The sequence below is a fragment of the Sapajus apella genome, unplaced genomic scaffold, assembly GCF_009761245.1.
Source record: "Sapajus apella isolate SASKATOON/1434 unplaced genomic scaffold, GSC_monkey_1.0 scaffold23, whole genome shotgun sequence".
NCBI lineage: Eukaryota > Metazoa > Chordata > Mammalia > Primates > Cebidae > Sapajus > Sapajus apella.
In genome coordinates this window covers 685,753-709,973 of record NW_022436963.1, presented here as the reverse complement: position 1 = coordinate 709,973, position 24,221 = coordinate 685,753, and the positions used below count along the sequence as shown (strand labels likewise).

Genomic DNA, 24,221 nt, shown 5'->3' with positions numbered 1-24,221 from the left:
TTCTCCTGCCTCAGCCTCCTGAGTAGCTGGAATTACAGGCACGCGCCACCATGCCCAGCTAATTTTTTGTATTTTTAGTAGAGACGGGGTTTCACCATGTTGACCAGGATGGTCTCGATCTGTTGACCTCGTGATCCACCCGCCTCGGCCTCCCAAAGTGCTGGGATTACAGGCGTGAGCCACCGCGCCCGGCTAGGAATAGGTATTTTCAGTCTCACTAGATAATGCAAGTGGTTGTGCCAATTCACAATCCGTCAGTATTTGGAAGATATAAGAATTTTAATTTCGTGATTGAAAATAGAACTATGGGCAGACTCAGTGGCTCACGTCTGTAATCCCAGCAGTTTGGAAGGCCAGCGCTGGCGGATCATCTGAGGTCAGAAGTTTCAGACCAGCCTGGCCAACATGGTGAAACCCTGTCTCTACTAAAAATACAAAAATTAGCTGGGCATGGTGGTGGGTGCCTGTAATTCTAGTGACTTGGGAGGCTGAGGCAGGAGAATCACTTGAACCTGGGAGGCAGAGGTTGCAGTTAGTCAACACTGTGCCATTGGACTCCAGTCTGCGAGACTAGGCGAGACTTCATTTCAAAAAGAAAAAAATAAATGAAAATAGAGCATGATGAAAATGCCCCTAAACCAGGGACTTCTCTGTAAAGGTATGGGGCAGATAATTGGCCTAATGGGATATTTTCCATCACAAACCCTGCAGTGGGCTAGTATCCTGAAGAATAGAAACATGGGTGGAACACAGTGGTCATGCCTGTAATCCTAGCAGTTGGGGAGGCCAAGATGGGAGGATTGCTTGAGCCCAGGAGTATGAGACCAGCCTGAGCAAAATGACAAGACCCTGTTTCTACAAAAAAAATGAAAATAGCCAGATGTGGTGGCATGGGCCTAGTCCCAGCTACTCAGGAGGCTATGCTGGGGGATTGTTTGAGCCCAGGAGTTTGATGCTGCATGGAGCTGCATTCTAGCCTTGGTGATGGAACAAGATCCTGTTTCATTAAAAAAAACAAAAAAGAAACAAAAAAAAACCCCAGACAAACGGCTGGGTACAGTGGCTCACGCTTGTAATCCCAGCACTTTGGGAGGCTGCGGGGGTCTGGATCACCTGAGGTCAGGAGTTTGAGAACAGCCTGGCCATCTAAAAATAAAAAAAATTAGCTGGGCATGGTGGCACGTGCCTGTAGTTCCAAATACTTGGTAGGCTGGGGCAGGAGAATTGCTTCAAACTAGGAAGGGTTCAAGTCACACTTTGTCGCCTAGGCTGGAGTACAGTAGTTTCATCTTGGCTCACTGCAACCTCCGCCTCCTGGGTTCAAGTGATTATTCTGCCTCAGCCTCTGGAGTAGTTGGGACTACAGGCAGGTGCCACCACGCTGGGCTAATTTTTTTTATTTTTAGTAGAGACGGTTTCACCATATTGGCCAGGCTGGTTGCAAATTCCTGACTCAAGAGATCCGCCCGCCTCGGCCTCCCAAAGTGCTAGGGTTACAGGTGTGAGCCACTGCGCCCGGCCTATTTTATTTTATTTTATTTTATTTTATTTATTTTGGGACGGAGTCTGCCTCTGTCGCCCAGGCTGGAATGCGGTGGCGTGATCTCAGTTCACTGAAGTCTCGCCTCCTGGGTTCAAGCAGTTCTGCCTCAGCTTCCTGTGTAGCTGGGACTACAGGCGGGATTGGCCATGCCCGGCTAATTTTTATATTTTTAGTAGAGATGGGTTTCACCATGTTGGTCAGGCTGGTCTTGAACTCCTGACCTTGTGATCCACCTGCCTTGGCCTCCCAAAGTGCTTGGATTACAGGTGTAAGCCACTGTGCCCAGCCCCATATGAATGTATTGAAACTGGTCTAAGCTATGAAGAGCCATTGTTGCAGTAGATGTGAACCTTGAGGGAACTCAAAGCCCAAGGAAGAGGTAAAGTTCTGAGGCAGCTCATACTTTCTTCTCTTAGTCCATCACGGATTCAAGACTCACTCTGCAGAGCCATACCATACCGGGAGCCCAAAAGAGGTATCAGGCATAAGAAACCCAAGAAAGGGTGATTGCACTGAGATCTTCTCTTGGTATCTAAGTGGAAAAAAGAAAGAACTTTGTAAACAGACCTATAGAAATGTAATATACCGTTGTTTTGGAGTAACCTTTGTCCATGGTACCATCTTATGTTCTAGTAATAAAATAATAAAAATAATAACTCATGTATTTAGGAATTGCTGCGTGTCAGGCACTATGCTAAGCTCCAGTAGAAGGAAATACAGAGGAGATACCAATGATCAATTTGAATTTATACCAGCAAAAATGTCCAGGGTCTGTTTAAGGGAGTGCTGGTTTTCCTTTATTGTTTTACAAAGCAGCTGTGTTTAAAGCATTGAGAAGTAAATGCTTGTTTACAGACCTCATACACCCCAAGAGCATTAGGGTATTTTCTTTTTTCATTATTAATCTTTTTTTTTCTTTTAATTTTTTTGCGACAAGATCTTCAAAGCATCATTACCAATCTTATCAGAGTCCCAGAACACTCAAATATCCTTATGGCTCCATGTTTTTCAGAAATACTTTAATTTCTTTACTGCTTCTCACTAATTCTTTTACTTGGAGCTAGTTTAGAATTTTTTGTCTCTTTTAGAAGTTTCTTCATTGCTCTTTTTTTTTTTTTTTTTGAGATGGAGTTTTGCTCTTGTTACCCAGGCTGGAGTGCAGTGGCACCATCTCGGCTCCTGGGTTCAAGCAATTCTCCTGCCTCAGCCTCCCGAGTAGCTGGGACTACAGTCACGCGCCACCATGCCCAGCTCATTTTTGTATTTTTAGTAGAGACGGGGTTTCACCATGTTGACCAGGATGGTCTCGATCTCTTGACCTCGTGATCCACCCGCCTCGGCCTCCCAAAGTGCTGGGATTATAGGCATGAGCCACCATGCCCAGCCCATTTCTCTTTATTACCAAGGCTCAACTTTCGTGTTTTATGAGCAGCATCTTGAAGTTAAGACTTCATTATTTTGTGCAAGTTTTTGTTATCTTATGGTTTAGTTTCTTTTTTCTTTTTTTTTTTTTTTTTGAGATGGAGTTTCACTCTTGTTGCCCAGGCTGGAGTGCAGTGCCTCAGTGTCAGCTCACTGCAACCTTCCTTTTCTGGGTTCAGTCGATTCTTCTGTCCCAGCCTTCTGAGTAACTGGGATTACAGGAATATGCCACCACGCCCGGCTAATTTTTTTGTATTTTTAGTAGAGACGGGGCTTCATCATGTTGGTCAGGCTGGTCTTGAACTCCCGACCTCAGGTGATCCACCCACCATAGTCTCCCAGAGTGGTGGGATTTACAGGAGCGAGCCACCTTGTTTGGCTGGTTTAGTTTCCTTTGAAGAGTTTCAGGCCGGGCGCGGTGGCTCATGCCTGTAATCCCGGCACTTTGGGAGGCTCAGGCAGGTGGATCACCCAAGGTCAGGAGTTTGAGGCCAGCCTGACCAACATAGAGAAACCCCATCTCTACTAAAAATACAAAATTAGCCAGGTATGGTGGTGCATATCTGTAATCCCGGCTACTCGGGAGGCAGAAGCAGGTGAATTGAACCCAGGAGGCAGAGGTTGCGGTGAGCCGAGATTGCACCACTGTACTCCAGCCTGGGGGGCAGAGTGGGACTCCATCTTAGGAAAAAAAAAAAGCTTCAGATTTTGATTTTGAAGGAAAATCATACTGTGATCAACCATAATTGTTTATATGTCTGTTACCATTACTGCACTGTAGCCACTGTGTAGAAAAAGATGATTTTTCTCATCTCCTGATCTGCCTGCCTCGGCCTCCCAAAGTGCTGGGATTGTAGGCCTCAGCCACCACATTCAGTGATTTTTAAATTATATTTTAGATTATTAATGGAACTTGGGGAAAATACAGAAAAGTATTTAACAGGAAGAAATCTAAATCCTCTGTGATTCCATTATTCAGTCATAACTACTGTTAGCATTTTTTTTTTTTTTTTTTTTTTTTTTGGCAGAGTCTCACTCTGTCCCCAGGCTGGAGTGCAGTGGCGCAATCTCAGCTCAGTGCAGCCTCCGTCTCCCAGATTCAAGTGATTTTCATGCCTCAGCCTCTAGAGTAGCTGGGATTACACATGCCTGCCATTATGCCCAGCTAGTTTTTGTATTTTTAGTGCAGATGGGGTTTCACCACGTTGGCCAGGGTGGTCTCAAAATCTTGGCCAGGTGTGGTGATTCACACCTGTAATCCCAGCATTTTGGGAGGCCAATGCTGGTGGATCGTTTGAGGCAAGGAGTTTGAGACCAGCCTGACCAACATGGTGAAACCCTATGTCTACTAAAACACAAAAATTAGCTGGACGTGGTGGCAGGTGCCTATATTCCCAGCTACTTGGGAGGCTGAAGCAGGACAATCACTTGAATTCAGGAGGCAGAGGTTGCAGTGAGCTGGGATCATGCCATTACACTCCACTCTCGGCAACAGAGCAAGACTCCACCTCAAAAAAAAAAAATTTAGGCCGGGCATGGTACCTCACACCTGTAATCCTCGCACTTTGGGAGGCGGAAGCGGGTGGTTTACCTGAGGTCAGGAGTTGGAGACCAGCCTGGCCGACAGAGCAAAACCCTGTTTCTACTAAAAATAAAAATATTAACCAGGTATGGTGGCAGTTGCAGCTGCTCAGGAGGCTGAGGCAGGAGAATCACTTGAACCCAGGAAGCAGAGGTTGCTGTGAGCCAAGGTCGCACCATTGCACTCCAGCCTGGGTTACAGAGGGAGATTCCATCTCAAAAAAAAAAAAAAAAAAAAAAAAAAAAAATTAGAGCTGGTTTCACTACATTGCCTAGGTTGGTCTCAAACTCCTGGGCTCAAAGGATCTTCCTGCATCAGCCTTCCAAACTTGGAGTTATAAGGTGAGCCACTGCACCCAGCCTGTTAACTTGTTTGCTTATTATTTACTTATCTATGAATAAATGTCTCACTCTGTCACCCAGGCTGGAGTGCAGTGGCATTATCATAGCTCTCTGTAGCCTCAAAGTGCTGGCATAAAACCATCTTCCTGCTTCAGCCTCCCAAGTAGCTGAGATTATAGGTGAGAGCCACCATGCCTAGCTCTTTATTGACATTTCTAATGGTTTTGTGGAATTTTTTATATTTCAAGCCTGTTTGTCTTTTAAGTTATTACTGTTAATTCTTTTCATTTCTTTCTTTCTTTTTTTTTTTTTATTGAGACGAAGCCTCGCTCTTGTCCCTCAGGCTGGAGTGCAATGGTGTGATCTTGGGTCATTGCAACCTCGGCCTCCCAGGTTCAAGCAATTCTCCTGCCTCAGCCTCCTGAGTAACTGGGATTATAGGTGCCTGCCACCATGTCCAGCTAATTTTTGTATTTTTAGTAGAGACAGGGTTTTACCATATTGGCCAAGTTGGTCTTGAACTTCCTGACCTCAGGTGATTTGCCCACCTTGTCCTCCCAAAGTGCTGGGATTACAAGCGTGAGCCACCATGCCCAGACTCCCCACCCCCCTTTTCTTTCTCTTGAGACGGAGTTTTGCTGTTGTTGCCCAGGCTGGAGTGCAGTGGCATGACCTCAGCTCACTGCAACCTCCGGTTCCCCGGTTCAGGCAATTCTCCTGCCTCAGCCTCCCAAGTAGCTGGGTTTACAGGTGCCTGCCAACACACGCCGCTAATTTTTTAAAATTTTTTTAGAGACAGGGTTTCACCATGTTAGGAGATGGTCTCGATCTCCTGACCTTGTGATTCGCCTGCCTCAGCCTCCCACAGTGCTGGGATTATAGGCGTGAGCCATTGCGCCCGGCTGTTTTTTTTTTTTTTTGTTTTTTTTTTTTAAATGAAAAGCATAACAAATGGATTTTTATGGTTTACAGCAAGTAACTTTTTGAAACTTATACTTTCTGACAACTGACTATCCAGCTTACTTGCCTTTTGGCTTAGGAAATAAATTTATATTTCGACTAGAGTTGCTTATAGTAACTTTTTAAAGGTACTATTCTTGAAATGCTAGCTGATGACATAGGCAGCAGAATTTTTTTTTTTTTTTTTTTTTTTTTTTTTTTTTTTTTTTTTTTTTTTTGAGACAGTCTTGCTCTGTTGCCAGGTGCCAGGCTGGAGTGCAGTGGCATGATCTTGGCTCACTGCAACTTCTGCCTCCTAGGTTCAAGCAGTTCTCCTGCCTCAACTGCCCGAGTAGCTGGGACCACAGGTGCACGCCACAACATCCAGCTAATTTTTGTATTTTAGTAGAGATGGGATTTCACTATGTTGGCCAGGATGGTCTTGATCTCATGATCTGCCTGCCTCAGCCTCCCAAAGTGGTGGGATTACAGGCGTGAGCCACCACGCCCAGCCCAGAATGGGTTTTTATTGTATCTTTGGAACTTTGATTGACAAAAAAATCATGTTCTGGACTTTGGTATGAAACGTATTCTAAAACTAAAATATTGATTAAATAGAAGCTAGATTCACTTAGCTAAATGTTTTTCAAAAATTGAGGGCATCTGGCCAGGTGGAGTGGCTCACGCCTATAATCCTAGCACCTGAGGAGGCTGGGCAGATCACTGAGGCAAGGAGTTTGAGACCAGCCTGGCCAACATAGCAAAACTCCATTTCTACCGAAAATACAAAAATTAGCTGGGTATGGTGGCAGGTGCCTGTAATCCCAGCTATTCTGGAGGCTGAGGCAGGAAAATTGCTTGAATTTGGGAGGCAGAGATTGCAGTGAGCCATGATTATGCCACTGCATTCCAGCCTGGGCGACAGAGTGAGGAGCTGTCTCCAAAAAATAAAAATAGGCCAGGCGTGGTACCCCATGCCTGTAATCCCTGCACTTTGGGAGGCCAAGGAGGGCAGATCACAAGGTCAGGAGTTCGAGACCAGCCTGGCCAACATGGTGAAACCCCATCTCTACTAAAAATACAAAAATTAGCTGGGTATGGTAGCAGGCGCCTATAATCTCAGCTACTCTGGAGGCTGAGGCAGGATAATGGCTTGAACCTGGGAGGCGGAGGTTGCAGTGAGCCCAGACTGCATCATTGCACTCCAGCCTGGGTGACGGAGCGAGACTCCATCTCAAAAATAAATTTTAAAAAATAGACTGGGCGCGGTGGATCACACCTGTAATCACAGCACTTTGGGAGGCCGATGTGGGCAGATCACAAGGTCAGGAGATCAAGATGATCATGGCCAACATGGTGAAATCCCCGTCTCTAATAAAAATGCAAAAATTAGCTGGGCATGGTGGTAGATACCTGTAATCCCAGATATTCAGGAGGCTGAGGCATGAGAGTCGCTTGGACCTGGGAGGCAGAGGTTGCAATGAATTGAGATTGTGCCAGTGCACTCCAGCCTGGCGACAGAGTGAGACTCGTCTCAAAAAAAAAAAATAAAAATTAAAAATAGAGCCTGGGCCCGGTGGCTCAAGCATATAACCCCAGCACTTTGAGTGGCTGAGGTAGGCAGATCAGGAGTTTGAGACAACCTTAGCTGGGTGTGGTGGCACAGACCTGTAGTCCCAGCTTCTTGGGAGACTGAGATGGGAGGATCAATTGAGCCCAGGAGGTTGAGGCGGCAGTGAGCCAAGATGTTACCACTGCACTGTAGCGTGTTGGGGGTGTGGAACTTTAATTTTTTGATCTTAAATAGTGGGAACTCCATAGTTACTCTTAAATTTTTTTTTGAGACAGAGTCTTGCTCTGTTGCCCAGGCTGGAGGACTGGTACAGTCTCGGCTCACTGCAACCTCTGTCTTCTGGGTTCAACTGATTCTCCTGTCTCAGCATTCCAAGTAGCTGGGATTACAGGCATGTGCCACCACACCTGGCTAATTTTTATATTTTTAGTAAAGACAGGGTTTCGCTGCATTGGCCAGGCTAGTCTCAAACTCCTGACCTCAGGTGATCTACCCTGCTTGGCCTCCCAGCGTGCTGGGATTAGAGGCCACTACTGTAATGAGTCTACAAGTAGAGGCTTAAAGGTGTGAAAGTGATCATAACAAAACTAAGAATAAAAATGTGATTGGCAGGGTTTGGCGACAGGAGGATAATTTTTAGTTTTTTATTTATAATTTTTTTTAGGGTCTTGTCTTGCTCTGTTGTCCAAGCTGAAGTGCAGTGGCATGATCATAGGTCATTACAGCCTCGACCTCCTGGGCTCAAGTGATCCCCTCAAATAGCTGGGACTACAGTGCACACCACCACACCTGGCTAACTTTAAAAATTTTTTGGGGAAATGTGGGGGATCTCACCGTGCTGCCCAGGCTGGTCTTGAACTCCTGGAGTCAGGCTTTCTGCCTCTCGGCTGCCCAAAGGCTGGGATTATAAGTATGATTCCTCCACACCTGGCCTAAGAGTGATTGAAATGCCCTAAACTCATTGTTCCTAGACAGATAATGTTTATAATTGTTAGATCAAGAACTCGAGGTTCAAAGCATACTTAGCTTTTTTTTTTTTTTCAATTTTAATTTTTTTTTTTAATTAAGATGGGGTTTCACCATGTTGGTTGGGCTGGTCTTGAACTCCCGACCTCAGGTGATGCGCCTGCCTTGGCCTGCAAAGTGCTTGGATTACAGGCCTGAGCCACCACGCCCAGCCTACTTAGCTGTTTTTATTTTGTATTTTATACCTTTATAGTATTAGAATGGTTTGTCTTATTTTTTTTTTCGTTTTTGAGACAGAATCTCAAACTCCTGACTTCAGGTGATCTGCCCACCTCGGTCTCCCAAAGTGCCACAGGCCTGGCCCCAGAGTGGTTTTTCTTAGTAAATATTCTTTTTATATTCCTGTCTCCAACCCTCAAGAAACCTCCAAAAACAAAAGAAAAACTAGGTGGAATTCTATACTGAATGCTGAAGAAAGCTTGTTTCTAGAAAGAAAAATTGATGAAATTATCTTTTATACATAATATCAGATTTGAGGTGAGGCTTAAGCTACCCCTTCTGAGTTTCTGAAACTTGAAAGAAAGAGTGAGGAGAAATAGGGTTACTAGGAGGATCATAGAGACTGGCTTTACTGCCCATACTCATGAAGGTTTTTCAGTTCTGTAAACCATTTGCGGTGGCTTTTTTTTTTTTCTTTTTCTTTTTTTATTCTTTTTTGTTGTTATATTTGTTTTGTTTTGTTTGAGATTGAATTCCCACCTACTGCATCTGGAAGCAGTGTTTCTTTGTGTTGGTGTTTACTCTTTTGTCTTCCCAGGCTTGAGACAGAAAAGGCTTCTTCTGCATGTGAAAACTCTTTACTTTTGTATCTTAAAAAAACTGCTTTTTCTAGTAGTTTTGAAAATTTACTCAGTCTCAATATGTTATGTGAATGGAACTAACAGTTGAAGAAAATACATTTTAGGAAATTAAATTCCATCTGACCTCTGCCTGTCTTTTATTATGAAGGTGAAAAACTGAAATATGTACCAGTATGGTAGAGGACATGTTAATGGCTGCTCATGTAATCTCTCCTTTGTCCCCTTAGAGCAGAAGGATGTATGTGATTAAATATTAGAGTCTCATAACTTTGTAATGTTACCGGGTTTTTATAATGAAAGATGCCTCTCTTTTTTTTTTTTTTTTTTTTTTGAGATGGAGTCTCACTCTGGCACCCAAGCTGGAGTACAGTGGCATGATATCGGCTTACTGCAACCTCTGCCTCCTGGGCTCAAGCGATTCTTCCGCCAACATGGCCTCCCGAGTAACTGGGATTACAGATACCTGCTGCCATTCCTGGCTGATTTTTCTGTTTTTAGTAGAGACAGGGTTTCACCATGTTGGCCAGGCTGGTCTCCAACTCCTGACCTCAGGTGACCCGCCTGCCTCGGCCTCCCAAAGTGCTGGGATTACAGGCATGAGCCACCGCACCTGGCCGAAAGATGCCTTCTTAAGGAAATCCGTACTGTGATGCTGTTAGCAAAGGGAAGCTTTGATACAGTCTGTGCAAGTGTGGCAAATGAGTGCTCTCAGATCACCTATGCTAAGTAGCCTTCTTTGAATCTGTAGTTAGGCAAAGTGTGCTTGGCCTGATGCTCTCCTTATGAGTGCCGTGGACATCATTGATAACTTAATTTTTATTTGTTAATTTTTTACAGGTGAAGGTCTTTTTAGGTTTCCCAGCCCAAAGACCTGGGCTCAAATAGTCCTCCCACTTCAGCCTCCTGAGTACCTGAGATTACATGTGTGCACCACTGTGACCAGCTTATAGTTTAATGTTGTTGAGACAGAGTCATACTCTGTTGCCTAGGCTGGAGTTCATTGGAGTGATGTTGGTTCACTGCAGCCTCGATGTCTGGGCTCAAGCAATCCTTCCACCTCGGCCTCCCTAGTAGCTCGGACTACAGGTGCATAGCACCACACCCAGTTAATTTTTGTATTTTTTTGCAGAGATGGGGTTTTACCTTGTTGCCCAGGCTGAGGTAGAAGGACTGCTTGAGCCCGTGGAGCTATGGACATTACAGAAACAATCCAGTGGCTCACGCCTATTATCCCAGCACTTTGGGAGGCCAAGGTGAGCAGATCACCTGAAGTCAGGAGTTCGAGACCAGCCTGGCCAACATGGTGAAACTCTATCTCTGCTAAAAATACATAAATTAGCTGGGCATGGTGGTGGGTGCTTGTAGTCCCAGCTACTTGGGAGACTGAGGCAGGAGAATTGCTTGAACCTGGGAGGTGGAGGCTGCAGTGAGCCAAGATTGCGCCACTGCACTCCAGCCTGGGCTACAGTGAGACTCCATCTCAAAAAAAAGAATAGGCCAGGGTGGTGGCTCACGTGTATAATCCCAGCACTTTGGGAGGCTGAGGCAGGTGGATCACGAGGTCAGGAGTTCGAGACTAGCCTGGCCAACATAAGTGAAACCCTGTCTCTACTGAAAATACAAAAATTAGCTGGGTGTGGTGGTATGCTCCTGTAGTCCCAGCTACTTGGGAGGTTGAGGCCTAGGAATCGCCTGTACACAGGAGGTGGAGGTTGCAGTGAGCGGAGACCATGCAATTGTACTCCAGGCTAGGTGACAAAATGAGACTCTGTCTTGATAAAAAGTTATAATTCTTCCTGTTCTACATTGAATTTCAAATGCAACAGGTGTCTATAAAGCAATTACCATGGGTGAGCTATTCGGAGAGAACCAGGACATAGTCTTGTCTGCCAAGAATTTAGATCCTAGGTAGAAGAAAGGAGATGGTTACCCACACATTTTATATCTGTAACATAAGGTAGAGCATCTGGGCAGTTTAGTATATCTTGCCTGATTGCTCAAGGGAACAAATGCAGACATTCAGAATTGTCTGAGAGTTCTTTTTGGCAAAAATTTTAACTAGTTTTTGTTACTCTTTCATCCTGCTACTTTTGTTCTGGAGGTTGGGCTGATCAAGGGAGGATGGTATAAAGGTAGCAGCAACAGGGGTCAGCAGTCCATAGATTGCACACTTGTCCCTCAAGTAATGAGTGTTAACTGTCTACGTCTGCAGCTTGATTTTTAAAGCAAATAAATACCTGATAAAAACTTGTAGATTTTATTTCTTAATTTTGGTAGTGACCTGGATATTTAAAGCACTATTTACCTTTTTTCCCTCAAGTTATTTTAATATTAATTACATTTATGTAATGCTATCTATGTGTCAGGTGATTTTCTAAGTACTCTATTTAATCCTCATGTCACCTGTGAGGTAAGTGCTATTGTATCCCCATTTTACTGACAAGAAAACTAAGGTTAGTTGACTTTTCTAGAGTTACGTAATTAAGGAGACATAAAGTTGGGATTTGAACCCAGGTGGTCCGGCTTCGGAGTCTATGCTCTTAACCAGTAAGCTGTGCTGCAAAAGAATTTGAGCATTATATGGCAAATAGGATTTTTGTATTTTTTTCATGGGAGATGAAGAACATATCCTCTGCCTCTTGTGTCTTGCCACAACTAGGTGGCATACTTATCTTTGCTGTAGGAAATACTTGGAAATAAAACATATCAATAGGAATCCCTGCTCCTAGCTTCTTCCTCCTTGCTTGGTGTCCTCTCTGTGATGGTCACAGAGCAGTTTTGCATGTGACATTTACTGTCCAGTGTTGGCTCTGTGGAAAAGATGGAATTGGGCTACTGCTGGGTGGGAAGTGTGTTTTCAGCCTGTTTCATCCAGTACTGTGAAGCCTGTGTTTGTTCTGTTTTCATTGTGATAGTTTGATTTAAGAAATGTTAATGGTAGTTTTCAAACATCCATTAACTGAAAAAATAAGGTGGTATAATAAAACTTTATTTTTTGATTCTATATGTATACAGCTGCCCTGAATATATTCGTCTCTTGTGCAAGGGTGATTGCTTCTGGGCATTTCCTGCTAAAAACAATAATGTAATTTTGACTTCTGTTTATTTCTAGGAACCCTAAGGACTCTGCAATATGAATAATTCCCTGGAGAACACCATCTCCTTTGAAGAGTATATCCGAGTAAAGGCACGGTCTGTCCCGCAACACAGGATGAAGGAATTTCTGGACTCACTGGCTTCTAAGGGGCCAGAAGCCCTGCAGGAGTTCCAGCAGACAGCCACCACTACCATGGTGTACCAACAGGGTGCGAACTGCATATACACAGACAGCACCGAAGTGGCTGGGTCTTTGCTTGAACTTGCCTGTCCAGTCACCACCAGTGTTCAGCCACAAACCCAGCAAGAACAGCAGATCCAGGTTCAGCAGCCACAACAGGTTCAGGTATATGGGAAATGCCTGTTTAATGTACTTTATTTGCTCTCAGTGTTTTATTTAGCGGGATCATCACATCTATGTGGATGTCGCAGGTTATTTTCTCTAAGGGGGACTCTTTGAAACTTTTTATTTAACACTAAGATTTTCAAAGTTAGTGTGGACTGAAAATTTTTTCTTTTCTTTCCTTTTTCTTCAAGTTTTTTTTTTTTTTTTTTTTTTTTTTTTTTAAAAAAAAATAATATTAAAGTTTTAATTTGAACAGACTGCAGCCAGGGAGCTGCTTAGCTACCTTAGCTACCCAACCCAGAAGCAGGTCGTCTATGAATGGTTTGGCGCCAGGCTCAACATGCCTTGCCTGATGAGCTAGGGATAGCCACCTTTCCTGCAGCACCCCTTTTCCCAGGATCAGGGGCTCTCTGCACTGGAACCTGGTTTCAGCACATGACCCTACTGGCAGTGATGTCATTGATGGTGGGGGACTGGCTTTCCGAGGCCAGTCAACACTCTGTGGTGCTGCCATGTCATTGTACCTGGGTGGTTGTTTGTTTGTTTGTTTGTTTGTTTTTGAGATGGAGTTTCGCATTGTTGCCCTGGCTGGATTGTCCTGCACCAGGCTTCTGAGTAGCTGGAATTCTAGGTGTCTGCCACCATGACTGGCTAATTTTTTATATTTTTTTTCCTTTTTGAGACGGAGTCTCACCCTGTCACCAGGCTGGAGTGCAGTGGTGTGATCTCTGCTCACTGCAACCCCTACCTCCCAGGTTCAAGTGATTCTTCTGCCTCAGCCTCCGGAGTAGCTGGGACTATAGGCACACGCCATTATGCCCAGCTGATTTTTGTATGTTTAGTAGAGACAGGGTTTCACCATTTTGGCCAGGATGGTCTTGATCTCCTGACCTCGTGATCTGTCCGCCTCAGCCTCCCAAAATGCTGGAATTACAGTTGTGAGCCACTGTGCCCGACCAGTTTTTTGTATTTTTAGTAGATCTACCTGCCTCGTCTTCCCAAAGTTCTGAGATTATAGGTGTGAGCCACCATACCCAGCCATACCTGGGTTTTTTGTTTTTTGTTTTTGTTTTTTTGAGACAGTCTCACTCCGTCACCCAAACTTGAATGCAGTGGTGTGATCTTGGCTCATTGCAACCTCCAGCCCCCAAGTTCAAGCCATTCTCATGCCTCAGCCTCCTGAGTAGCTGAGACTACAGGTGTACACCTCTACCCCTGGCTAATTTTTTTGAATTTTTAGTAGAGACTGGGTTTCCCCGTATTGGCCTTGAGCTCCTGACCTCAAGAGATCTGCCTGCCTCAGCCTCCCAAAGTGCTGGTATTATAGGTGTGAGCCACCAGGCCCAGCCTTTTTTTTTTTTTAAGACAGGGTCTTGCCCTGTCACCCAGGCTGGAGTACAGTGGCATGATCACTCCTCACTGCAGCTTTGACCTCCCAGGCTCAAGCGATTGTCCAGCCTCATCCTCTCAAGTGGCTGGGACTGTAGGCATGCACCACCACCATGTTCAGCTAATTTAAAAAAAAAAAAAATTTTTTTTTTTTTTTTTTTTTTTTTTTTTTTGTAGAGATGAGGGCATCTTTCTGTGTTGCCCAGGCTAGTCTTAAACTCCTGGCCTCAAGGTATTCTCCTGGGTTGGCCTCCCAAAGGGCTGAGATTACAAATATGAGCTACTATGCCTGGCCTTAAAATATTTTCAAGATTACTGTAAACTAAAAAGACTAGAGATATTTGATTTTTGCTTTGGAGAGTTGAATAGTTTAGAAATTAGAGATCTTTTGGTTCATGTGACTGAGGCTTCCTTTCTATTTGTGTCATGCTGAGTAGAGACAGAACACAGGAGGGCTGGTCTTTGCTCATTACTGATAGTGTGACATTTGAAATTAATTTAAAAATGGAAAAGCTGGCCGGGCATGGTGGCTCACGCCTGTAATCCCAGCACTTTGGGAGGCCGAGACAGGCGGATCACCTGAGTTCAAGAGTTCAAAACCAGCCTGACCAACATGGAGAAACCCCATCTCCGCTAAACAAAATTAGCCTGGTGTGGTGGTGTATGCCTATAATTCCAGCTACTTGGGAGGCTGAGGCAGGAGAATTGCTTGAACCCAGAGGTGGAGGTTGCAGTGAGCCAAGATCATGCCATTGCACTCCAGCCTGAGCAACAAGAGTGAAATTCGTCTCAAAAAAAAAAAAAAAAGGCTGGTATATTTTAGTGATCCTCATTAAGTTATATGATTCCATGACTCAGATCACCTGTAGATTTTTAGCTCTGTGTTTGTCATATAGAAGCTATAAAATGACCGAGCACATTCACTCACACCTGTAATCCCAGTACTTTGGGATGCCAAGGCTGGTGGATTGTTGATTGAGCCCAGGAGTTTGAGGCCAGCCTGGGCAACATGGCAAAATCCCATCTCTACAAAAAATAAAAAAAATTACCCAGGCATGGTGGTATGTACTTTTAGTCCCAGCTATTTGGGAAGCTGAGGTGGGAGGATTGCTTGAGCCCGGGAGGTTGAGACCAGCTTGGACAACATGGTGAAACCCTGTCTCTACCAAAAATAGAACAGAATAGCTGGGCATGGTGATGCAGGCCTGTGGTCTTAGCTGCTTGGGAGGCTGAGGTGGGAGAATTGCTTGAGCCTGGGAGGGGGAAGTTGCAGTCAGCTGAGATTGTACCACTGCACTCCAGTCTGGGTGACAGAGTGACATCCTTTCTCAAAAATAAAAATTGTAAGCCACAGAAATATAATCCTAATTGATGAGAAGCTTTATGAAAGAGGAGACACTAGTACATTTGCTGAAAAGGGAAAAATTTTCCCTTTTTTTTTTTTTCTTTGAGGTGCAGTCCCATTGTCACCCAGACTGGAGTGCAGTGGTATGATCTTGGCTCACTGCAACCTCCGCCTCCTGGGTTCAAGTGATTCTCCTGCCTCAGCCTCCTGAGTAAGGGGATTTTAGGCGCCTGCTACCATGCCTGGCTAATTTTTGTTTTTTGTTTTTTTGAGATGGAGTTTTGCTCTTGTTGCCCAGGCTGAAGTACAGTGGCACAATCTTGGCTCACTGCAACCTCTGCCTCCTGGGTTCAAGCGATTCTGCTGTCTTCAGCCTTTGGAGTAGCTGGGATTACACGTATGCACCACCATACCTGGCTACTTTTGTTATTTTAGTAAAGATGGGGTTTCCCCATGTTGGTCAGGTTGGTCTTGAACTCTCAACCTCAGGTGATTCCCCTGCCTCGACCTCACAAAGTGCAATGATGACAGGCTTGAGCCACCACGGCTGGCTGAAGTTTTCCTCTTTCGAGGTCTTTATGTGAGACAACAGGCTTCTCCAGTTGCAAATGGAATTTTCTTGCTACTGTCTATTATGGTTGAATTTTGTTTTATTCTGGATAATTTTTACACTGATAGGAAAGGGACTGGAACATGCTGGAGAGGCAGGAGTATGGAGAGGTGTGCCTGGTGAGACAGAAGTTTTCTTTTCCTTCATTTTTTGTTTTTCTTTTTTAGAGACAGGATCTCACTCTTGCCCAGGCTTGAGTACAGTGGCATGATCATGGCTCACTGCAGCCTCTACCTTTTGGGTTCAAGTGAACCTCCTGCCTCAGCCTCCCGAGTAATTAGGACTACAGGTGCTTGCCACCATGCTCAGCTAATTTTTTCATTTTTGGTAGAGATGGGTTCTCGCCATATTGCTAAGGCTGGTGTTGAACTCTTGATCTCCAGCAATCCTCCTGGCTCAGCCTCTCAAAGTGCTGGGATTATAGGCATGAGTCACTGTTCCCAACTGACATAGGTTTCACTGTAGCCCCTCAGAAATGCAGGTGAATAAATTGGAAGGACGTAGCCTCTGAAGCTTTAATACTGGGTTTAAATTTGAATTTGACCACTTAATTTTTGGCATGAGCTCAATCTTTCATCAGTTAAATAGGGATAATACCATTTAATGAGGCCAAATAAGATAATAGAGAAGAAAGCATCTGGCATATGGAGAGATAATTTTTTTTTTTTTGAGGCAGGGTCTCATTCTGTCACCTAGGTTGGAATGCAGTGGTACAATCTCAGCTCACTGCAACCTCTGCCTCCTAGGCCTAAACCATCCCCCCCCTCAGCCTCCCAAGTAGATAGGACTACCACAGGCATACCACCAATGCCTGGCTAATTTTTTTGTTTTTTGATAGAGATGGAATTTTACCATGTTGCCCAAGCTGAGTTTTTTTTTTTTGGCAGAGGAGTTGTTTAGGCAGAGTCTTGCGTTGTTACCAGGCTGGAGTGCAGTGGCGTGGTCCCAGCTCACTGCAACGTTCACCTCCCAGGTACAAGTGATTCTCTTGCCTCAGCCTCCAGAGTAGAAGGGATTACAGACGTTTGCCACCATGCCCGGCTAATTTTGTATTTTTAGTAGAGATGGGGTTTCCCCATGTTGGTTAGGCTAGTCTCAAACTCCCAACCTCAGGTGATGCGGCTGCCTCGGCCTCCCAAAGTGCTGGGATTACAGGCATGAGCCACTGCATCTGGCCTGATTTTGTACTTTTAGTAGAAATGGGGTTCCACCATGTTGGCCAGGCAGGTCTCGAACTGCTGACCTTAAGTGATCTGCCCACCTCAGCCTCCCAAAATGCTGGGATTATAGGCAAAAGCCTTGTTTTGTCTTTGTAAGGAAGAAAAAGCACAAGAAAGGTAAGAAAGCTGGCCCAGGTATGGTGGGTCAAACCTGTAATCTTAGCACTTTGGGACTTTGGGAGGCTAAGGTAAGTGGATTCCTTGAGCCTAGGAGTTTGATACCAGCCTGGGCAACATATCGAAACCCTGTCTGTATAAAAATTAACCAGGTGCGGTGGCTTGCTCCTGTGGTCCCAGCTACTCAGGAGGCTGAAGTGGGAGGATCAGCTGAACCCGGGAGGTCATGGTTGCAGTGAGCCGTGATTGTGCCACTGCACTCCAGCCTTTTACATCAAGAGGACGGGAAAGGGACTGGAGTGAGACTCTGTCTCAAAAAAAAAAAAAAAAGGAAAAAAGGCTGATTTTCTGGCTCAAATCATTCTGCTATTTATAGTTTTGACCTCCTCTTTCTTTCTTTGCTTTTTCATTTTTTAAAATTAAAAAAATTTTTTTTCAGAGACAGATTCTTGTTTTGTCACCCAGGCTGGAGTGCAGTGGCCCAATCTTGGCTCACTGCAACCTCTGCCTCTCAAGTTGAAGCAATTCTCCTGCCTTAGACTCCCGAGTAGCTGGGATTACAGGTGCCTGCCACCACCCCCGGCTAATTTATGTATTTTTAGTAGAATCGGGAGTTTGACCATGTTGGCCAAGCTGCTCTTGAACTTCTGACCTCGTGATCCACCTGCCTTGGCCTCCCAGTGTTGGGATTACAGGCATGAGCCACCTCACTTGGCCTTTTTAAAATTAATTAATTATTTTTGAGACAGGGTCTCACTCTGTTACCTAGGATGGAGTGCAGTGGTACGAACACAGCTTACTTCAGCCTTGTCCTCCTGGATTCAAGCATCCTCCTGCCTCATCCCCCCAAATAACTGGGACTACAGGTGCATGGCACTATGCCTGGCTAATTTTTGTTTTGTTTTGTTTTTTTTGTAAAGAAAAAGTTTTGCTGTGTTTCCCAAACTGATTTTGTTTTGTTTTCTTTCTTTCTTTAATTAAATTTATGAATATTAGCTTTGAGTTAGAGACTCACTCTGTCTCCCAGGCTGGAGTTCAGTGGCATGACCTCGACTCACTGAAATCTCCACCTTCTGGATTCAAGTGATTCTCCCATGTTACCGTCCTGAGTAGCTGGGACTGTAGGTGTGTGCCGCTATACCTGGCTAATTTTCATAAATTTTTTTAGTAGAGATGGGGTTTCACCATGTTGGCCAGACTTGGATTGAACTCCTGACCTCAAGCGATCCACCTGCCTTAGACTCCCAGAGTTCTGGGATTACAGGCATGAGCATCACACCTGGCCCCAGGCTGGTCTTGAACTCCTGAGTTCAAGTGATCCACCCACCTCTACCTCCCAAAGTGTTTGGATTATAGGCACAAGCGACAACAGCTGGCCCTCCTTTCTCATAAAATTAAAGAGTTTAGAGATTTAAGTTTGGAGCGTTTTTTGAGACTTTAAGATAAACTGATGGATGCTTGAACCTGGGAGACAGAGGCTGCAGTGAGTTGAGATCATGCCACTGCACTATAGCCTGCATGACAGAGTGGACCCTGTCTCAAAAAAAGAAAACAAACAAACCACTGATGGAGATCAGTATTAACATGGGCTTTCTCCCTAAACGCTATGTAAATTAAAGAAGAAACATAATAAGACATCCATGAGATAAATTCAGTATGACAGAATCAGAAGAATATCTGTTTTCCCTAAGTGACTAAAAAGACACTTTTAAAAAATAAAGAATTCTGGCCAGGCCAGGCATCGTGGCTCACATCTATAATCCCAACTATTTAGGAAGCTGAAGTGTATAGATGATGTGAGTCCAGCTGATTAGACCAGGCTGGGAAACAAGGTGAAACCTTATCTCTACACAAAAATAAGTTGGGCATGGTGGTGTGTACTTGTAGTCCCAGCTACTCAGAAGGCTGAGGAACTCCTTGGGCCCAGGAGTTAAAAGTTGCAGTGAGCTTTGATCATACCACTGCACTCCATCCCGGGCAAAAGTGCAAGACCCTGTCCCTATAAAAAACGGAAACAACAAAGCATTTCTAAGAGTGCTGGAAAAAAAGTGAATACCATTTAAAAACTACTAAATCTAAGAAATTGATAAAAGAATATGTAGACAGGATTAGGTGATGAAAGACTAGGTGTGGTGGCTCATGCTTGTGATCATAGTATCTTGGGAGGCCGAGGGGGGCGGACCACCTGGCCATCGTGGTGAAACCCAGTCTCTACTATAAAAATACAAAAATTAGCCAGGTGTGGTGGCAGGCACCTGTAGTCTCAGCTACATGGATGCTAAGGCAGGAGAATTGCTTGAACCTGGGAAGCCAAGATTGCAGTGAGCTGAGATCTGGCCATTGCACTTCAGACTGAGCAATGAGAATGAAACTCTGTCTCCAAAAAAAAAAAAAAAAAAAAAAAAAATCAAAAAAAATTTCAGTGACAAATACATATAGGAAAGAACTTTTGGGGAAGGTGGGGCAGTTCTTAAGAGTATCCTAAGCTGGCCAGGTGCGGTGGCCCACTCCTGTAATCCTAGCACTTTGGGAGGCGGAGGCAGGCGGATCACAAGGTCAAGAGATGGAAACTATCCTGGCCAACATAGTGAAACCTGGTCTCTACTAAAAAAAAAATAAAAAAGTAGCTGGGTGTGGTGGCATGCGCCTGTAGTTCCAGCTACTCGGGAGGCTGAGGCAGGCGAATTGCTTGAACCTGGGAGTCAGAGGTTGCAGTAAGCCAAGATTGTACCACTGGACTCCAGTCTGGCACCTGGCAACAAAGCGAAACTCTGTCTCAAAAAAATAAAAAAGAGTACCCTAAGCCGAGAAGTAGAGGATACACAGAGTAGAAGTCCCCTGGGGTAGCTTTAGACCTAAAGGTTGGGAATTGACTAGAGACTTTAAAACACACACACATACACATATGTATACTTAAAGCCAACATTAGCATGATGAGCAAGTTAAAGATAGGTTAGTTTGATGATAATTGTTAGATAATCTTACTTTGAGTAAGAATCATAGACTGGGTACAGTGGCTCATGCCTGTGATCTCAACACTTTGGGAAGCCGAGGCAGGAGGATCCTTTGAGTTCAGGAGTTCAGTACCAGCCTGGGCAACATAGTGAGACCAGTCTCTACTAAAAATAAAATTAGCCAGGTGTAGTGGAGCACACCTGTAATCCTAGCTACTGAGGAGACTGAGTTGGAAGGATCGCTTGAGCCCAAGAGTTTGAGGCAGCAGTGTGCCACGATGAGGCTACTGCACTTCATCCTGTGGAACGCAACAATACTTTGTCTCAAAAGTTCTTTTTGTGGTTCTCTTGCCCACACAGATATCAACTATTAATGTAAATTAAAAGTGTAATTGAAGGAAACTTCCTATTTTTCTTTAGGAAATAATTTTCTACTTGAGGCTTTTTGCCTTACTCAAGTAGCTCTAAAAGTCTTAACACAAATTTCTGACCAATACTATTAAATGCTAATGAGACATGGTTTGTGGTATATGATATCTGTAAGAGTAGTTTTATTCCTCTCTACTGAAAATTTAAAATAATATTTTAGCCAAGATTGGCCAGGTGTGGTTGCTCACGCCTGTAATCCCAGCATTTTGGGAGGTCAAAGGTGAGTAGATTACTTGAGCTCAGGAGTTGGAGACCAGCCTGGGTAGCATGGCAAAATTCCTATCTCTACCAAAAATACAAAATATTAGCCAGGCATAATGGTGCATGCCTGTGTTCCCAGGAGGTGGAAATTGCAGTGAGCCAAGATTGTGCCACTGCATGCTAGCCTGGGCAACAGAATGGAAACTCCATCTCAAAAAAATAAAAGAAATTTTAGCCAAACTTGGCTCTGGAGTGCAGTGGCGTGATCACGGCACACTGCAGTCTGGACTTACTGGGCTCAAGTGATCTTCCTGCCTCAGCCTCCTGAGTAACTAGGACTACAGCTACCATGCCCAACTTACTGTTTTTTCAAATTTTTTTGAGACAGAGTCTTGCTCTGTCACCCAGGCTGGAGTACAGTGGCGTGATCTTGGTTCCCTGCAACCTCAACTTCCCATGCATGCTTAAGGGATCTTCCCACCTCAGCCTCCTGAGTAGTGGGGACTACATGCTACAGAGTGGAATGGCACAATCATAGCTCAGTGCAGCTGTGAACCCCTGGGTGCAAATGATCCTGACCTGCCATTTCAGCCTCTGGAGTAGCTGGGACTACAGGCATGCTCCACCACACCTGGCTAATATTTTTACTTTTTGTGGAGACAGGGGGTCTTCTTATGTTGCCCAGGCTGGCCTCAAATTCCTGGCCTCAAGTGATCTTCCCTCCTGCCATAGCCTCCTAATTTGGGATTACAGGCGTGAGCCACAGCACTTGGCTCCCTATTTCATTTTAATTTCAAGTGAAGTTTAATACTTTTTTTTAGGAAAAGATGTTGACAGTTATTATATCTGAATGATACTTTTTTTTTTTTGGGTGGGGAAGGAGTCTCGCTCTGTCACCAGGCTGGAGTACAATAGTGTGATCTGGGCTCATTGCAGCCTCAGACTCCCTGGTTCAAGTGATTCTTCCTCAGCCTCCCCAGTAGCTGGGATTACAGGCACACACCACCACGGCCAGCTAATTAATTAGTTAATTTATTTGTTTGAGTCAGAATCTCACTCTGTTGCCCACACTAGAGTGCAATGGCGTGATCTTGGCTCACCGCAACCTCCGCCTCCCAGGTTCAAGCAGTTCTCCTGCCTCAGCCTCCTGAGTAGCTGGCATTACAGGACCCTGTCACCATGCCAGGCTAATTTTTGTATTTTTAGTAGAGGTGAAGTGTCACCATGTTGGCCAGGCTAGTCTCTTTGGCCAGGCTGGTCTTGAACTCCTAGTCTCGTGATCTGCCCACATCAGCCTCCCAAAGTGCTGGGATTACAGGCACGCACCACCACAACCCGCTAATTTTTTTTTTATTTTTAGTAGAGGCAGGGTTTCACCATGTTGGCCAGGGTGGTCTTGATCTCCTGACCTCATGATCCACCTGCCTCAGCCTCCCAAAGTGCTGAGAATACAGGCATGTGCCATCGTGCCCGGCCCTTAATTTTAAATTCTTGCTATTTTGGATATTAAGCGATATCAGATTATTTGTACTTTTTTTTTCATTTCTGGAGTGACAGACAGATGCTCGCATTTATGAGGTGGATTAGGAAGTTGTAACTCCCTAGTATTTCTGCTAACAATAGCCATTTAATTGTTTATTTGGGAAGCTTGAGCACTGATAAGTGATTTCTCTTTTTTTTTTTTTTGGTGACAGAGTCTTTGTCGCCAAGGATACAGTGCAGTGCTGCAGTCTCAGCTCACTGCAACCTCTGCCTCCAGGTTCAGGCTATTCTCCTGCCTCAGTCTCCCAAGTCGCTGGGATTACACCTGAATGCTACCAATGCTACCACACCTGGCTAATTTTTGTATTTTTAGTAGAGATGGGGTTTCATCATATGGGTCGGGCTGGTCTCGAACTCCTGACTTCAGGTGATCCACCCGGCTCAGCCTCCAAAAGTGTTGGGATTACAGACATGAGCCACCGAACTTGGGCTGATAAATGATTTCTAAGAAAAATCAATTAATTGACCAAATAATAACACTTTAAAAAAAGAAAAATTGGCCAGGCATAGTGGCTCATGCCTGTAATCTCAGCACTTTGGGAGGCTGAGGTGGGCGGATAGCTTGAGACCAGGAATTTGAGACTAGCCTGGCCAACGTGGGGAAAACTCATATGGACTAAAAATATGAAAATTAGCCAGGCATGGTGGCAGGCACTGGTAATCCCTGCTACTCAGGAGGCTGAGGCAGGAGAATTGCTTGAACCCGTGAGGCGGAGGTTGCAGTGAGCCAAGATCGTGCCACTGCATTCCAGGCTGGGCGACAGGGTGAAACTCTTGTCTCAAAAAAAAAAAAAAAAAAAAAAAAAAAGAAAGAAAGAAAAATCAATTAAGAAATACAGTAAAGCATGAAGCATATGAGCTCTGAATCAGTGATAGTAACCAGATTTTTGACATTTTGTTTTTAAGCCGTGTGATAGTTTAAAAACATACTGTGTGGCCGGGCGCGGTGGCTCAAGCCTGTAATCCCAGCACTGTGGGAGGCCGAGGCGGGCGGATCACGAGGTCAAGAGATTGAGACCATCCTGGCCAACGTGGTGAAACCCCATCTCTACGAAAAATACAAAAAAATAGCCGGGCATGGTGGCACGTGCCTGTGGTCCCAGCTACTCGGGAGGCTGAGACGGAAGAATTGCTTGAACCCAGGAGGCGGAGGTTGCAGTGAGCCGAGATTGCACCACTGCACTCCAGCCTGGCGATAGGGCAAGACTCCCTCTCAAAAAAAAAAAAAAAATTAGCCATGCATGGTGGCATGCACCTGTAATCCCAGCTACTTGGAAGGCTGAGATAGGACAATCTCTTGAACCCAGGAGGCAGAGCTTGCAGTGAGCCGAGTGAGCTGAGATCCTGGCATTGTACTCCAGCCTGGGCAACAGAGTGACACTCCATCTCCATTAAAAAAAAAAATTTGCAAAAATGTAAAACAATGTAATTCTTACTATAATTTTTTTATTTTGGCAAATAGTTATTTTTCCTAAGAATATGTTATGGGGCTCCATGTTTGGGTCCCCTTCCATGAACACTCCCTTTGTGGAAGCCTGTCTTCCCCTCCTAAACTTCATCTCTCTCTATTCCCTTCCATTCAGTGTGGAAGCTGTCTTTCCTCTCCTGGATTCCATCTTTTCTTTCTCACACTCAGTGTGAGAGTTAGCTGTTACTTTCTCTCTCCTTCTCCTGTTTCTCTCTCTCTCTCTAAATTAAAAAAATATATATATGTTATACATTTATGTTAACATGTAATGGCTTTAT

The 24,221-nt window shown here is 44.6% G+C and overlaps 1 protein-coding gene across 7 annotated transcripts in view; it reads left to right on the top strand.

Annotated features, from left to right (window-relative positions):
- Positions 1 to 24,221, top strand: part of QRICH1 (glutamine rich 1) — a 62,940-nt gene that overhangs the window by 5,228 nt on the left and 33,491 nt on the right. For 5 of the 7 annotated variants that reach the window (XM_032289792.1, XM_032289795.1, XM_032289791.1 and 2 more), the window contains one exon: positions 12,339 to 12,668. In XM_032289792.1, coding sequence (XP_032145683.1) covers positions 12,360 to 12,668 — 309 coding nt within the window. In that variant the 5' untranslated portion in view covers positions 12,339 to 12,359. Of the gene's footprint in view, positions 1 to 10,130; positions 10,150 to 10,355; positions 10,480 to 12,338; positions 12,669 to 24,221 lie in introns of those variants that run through there. The other 2 variants (XM_032289796.1, XM_032289790.1) reach the window with 2 other exon arrangements.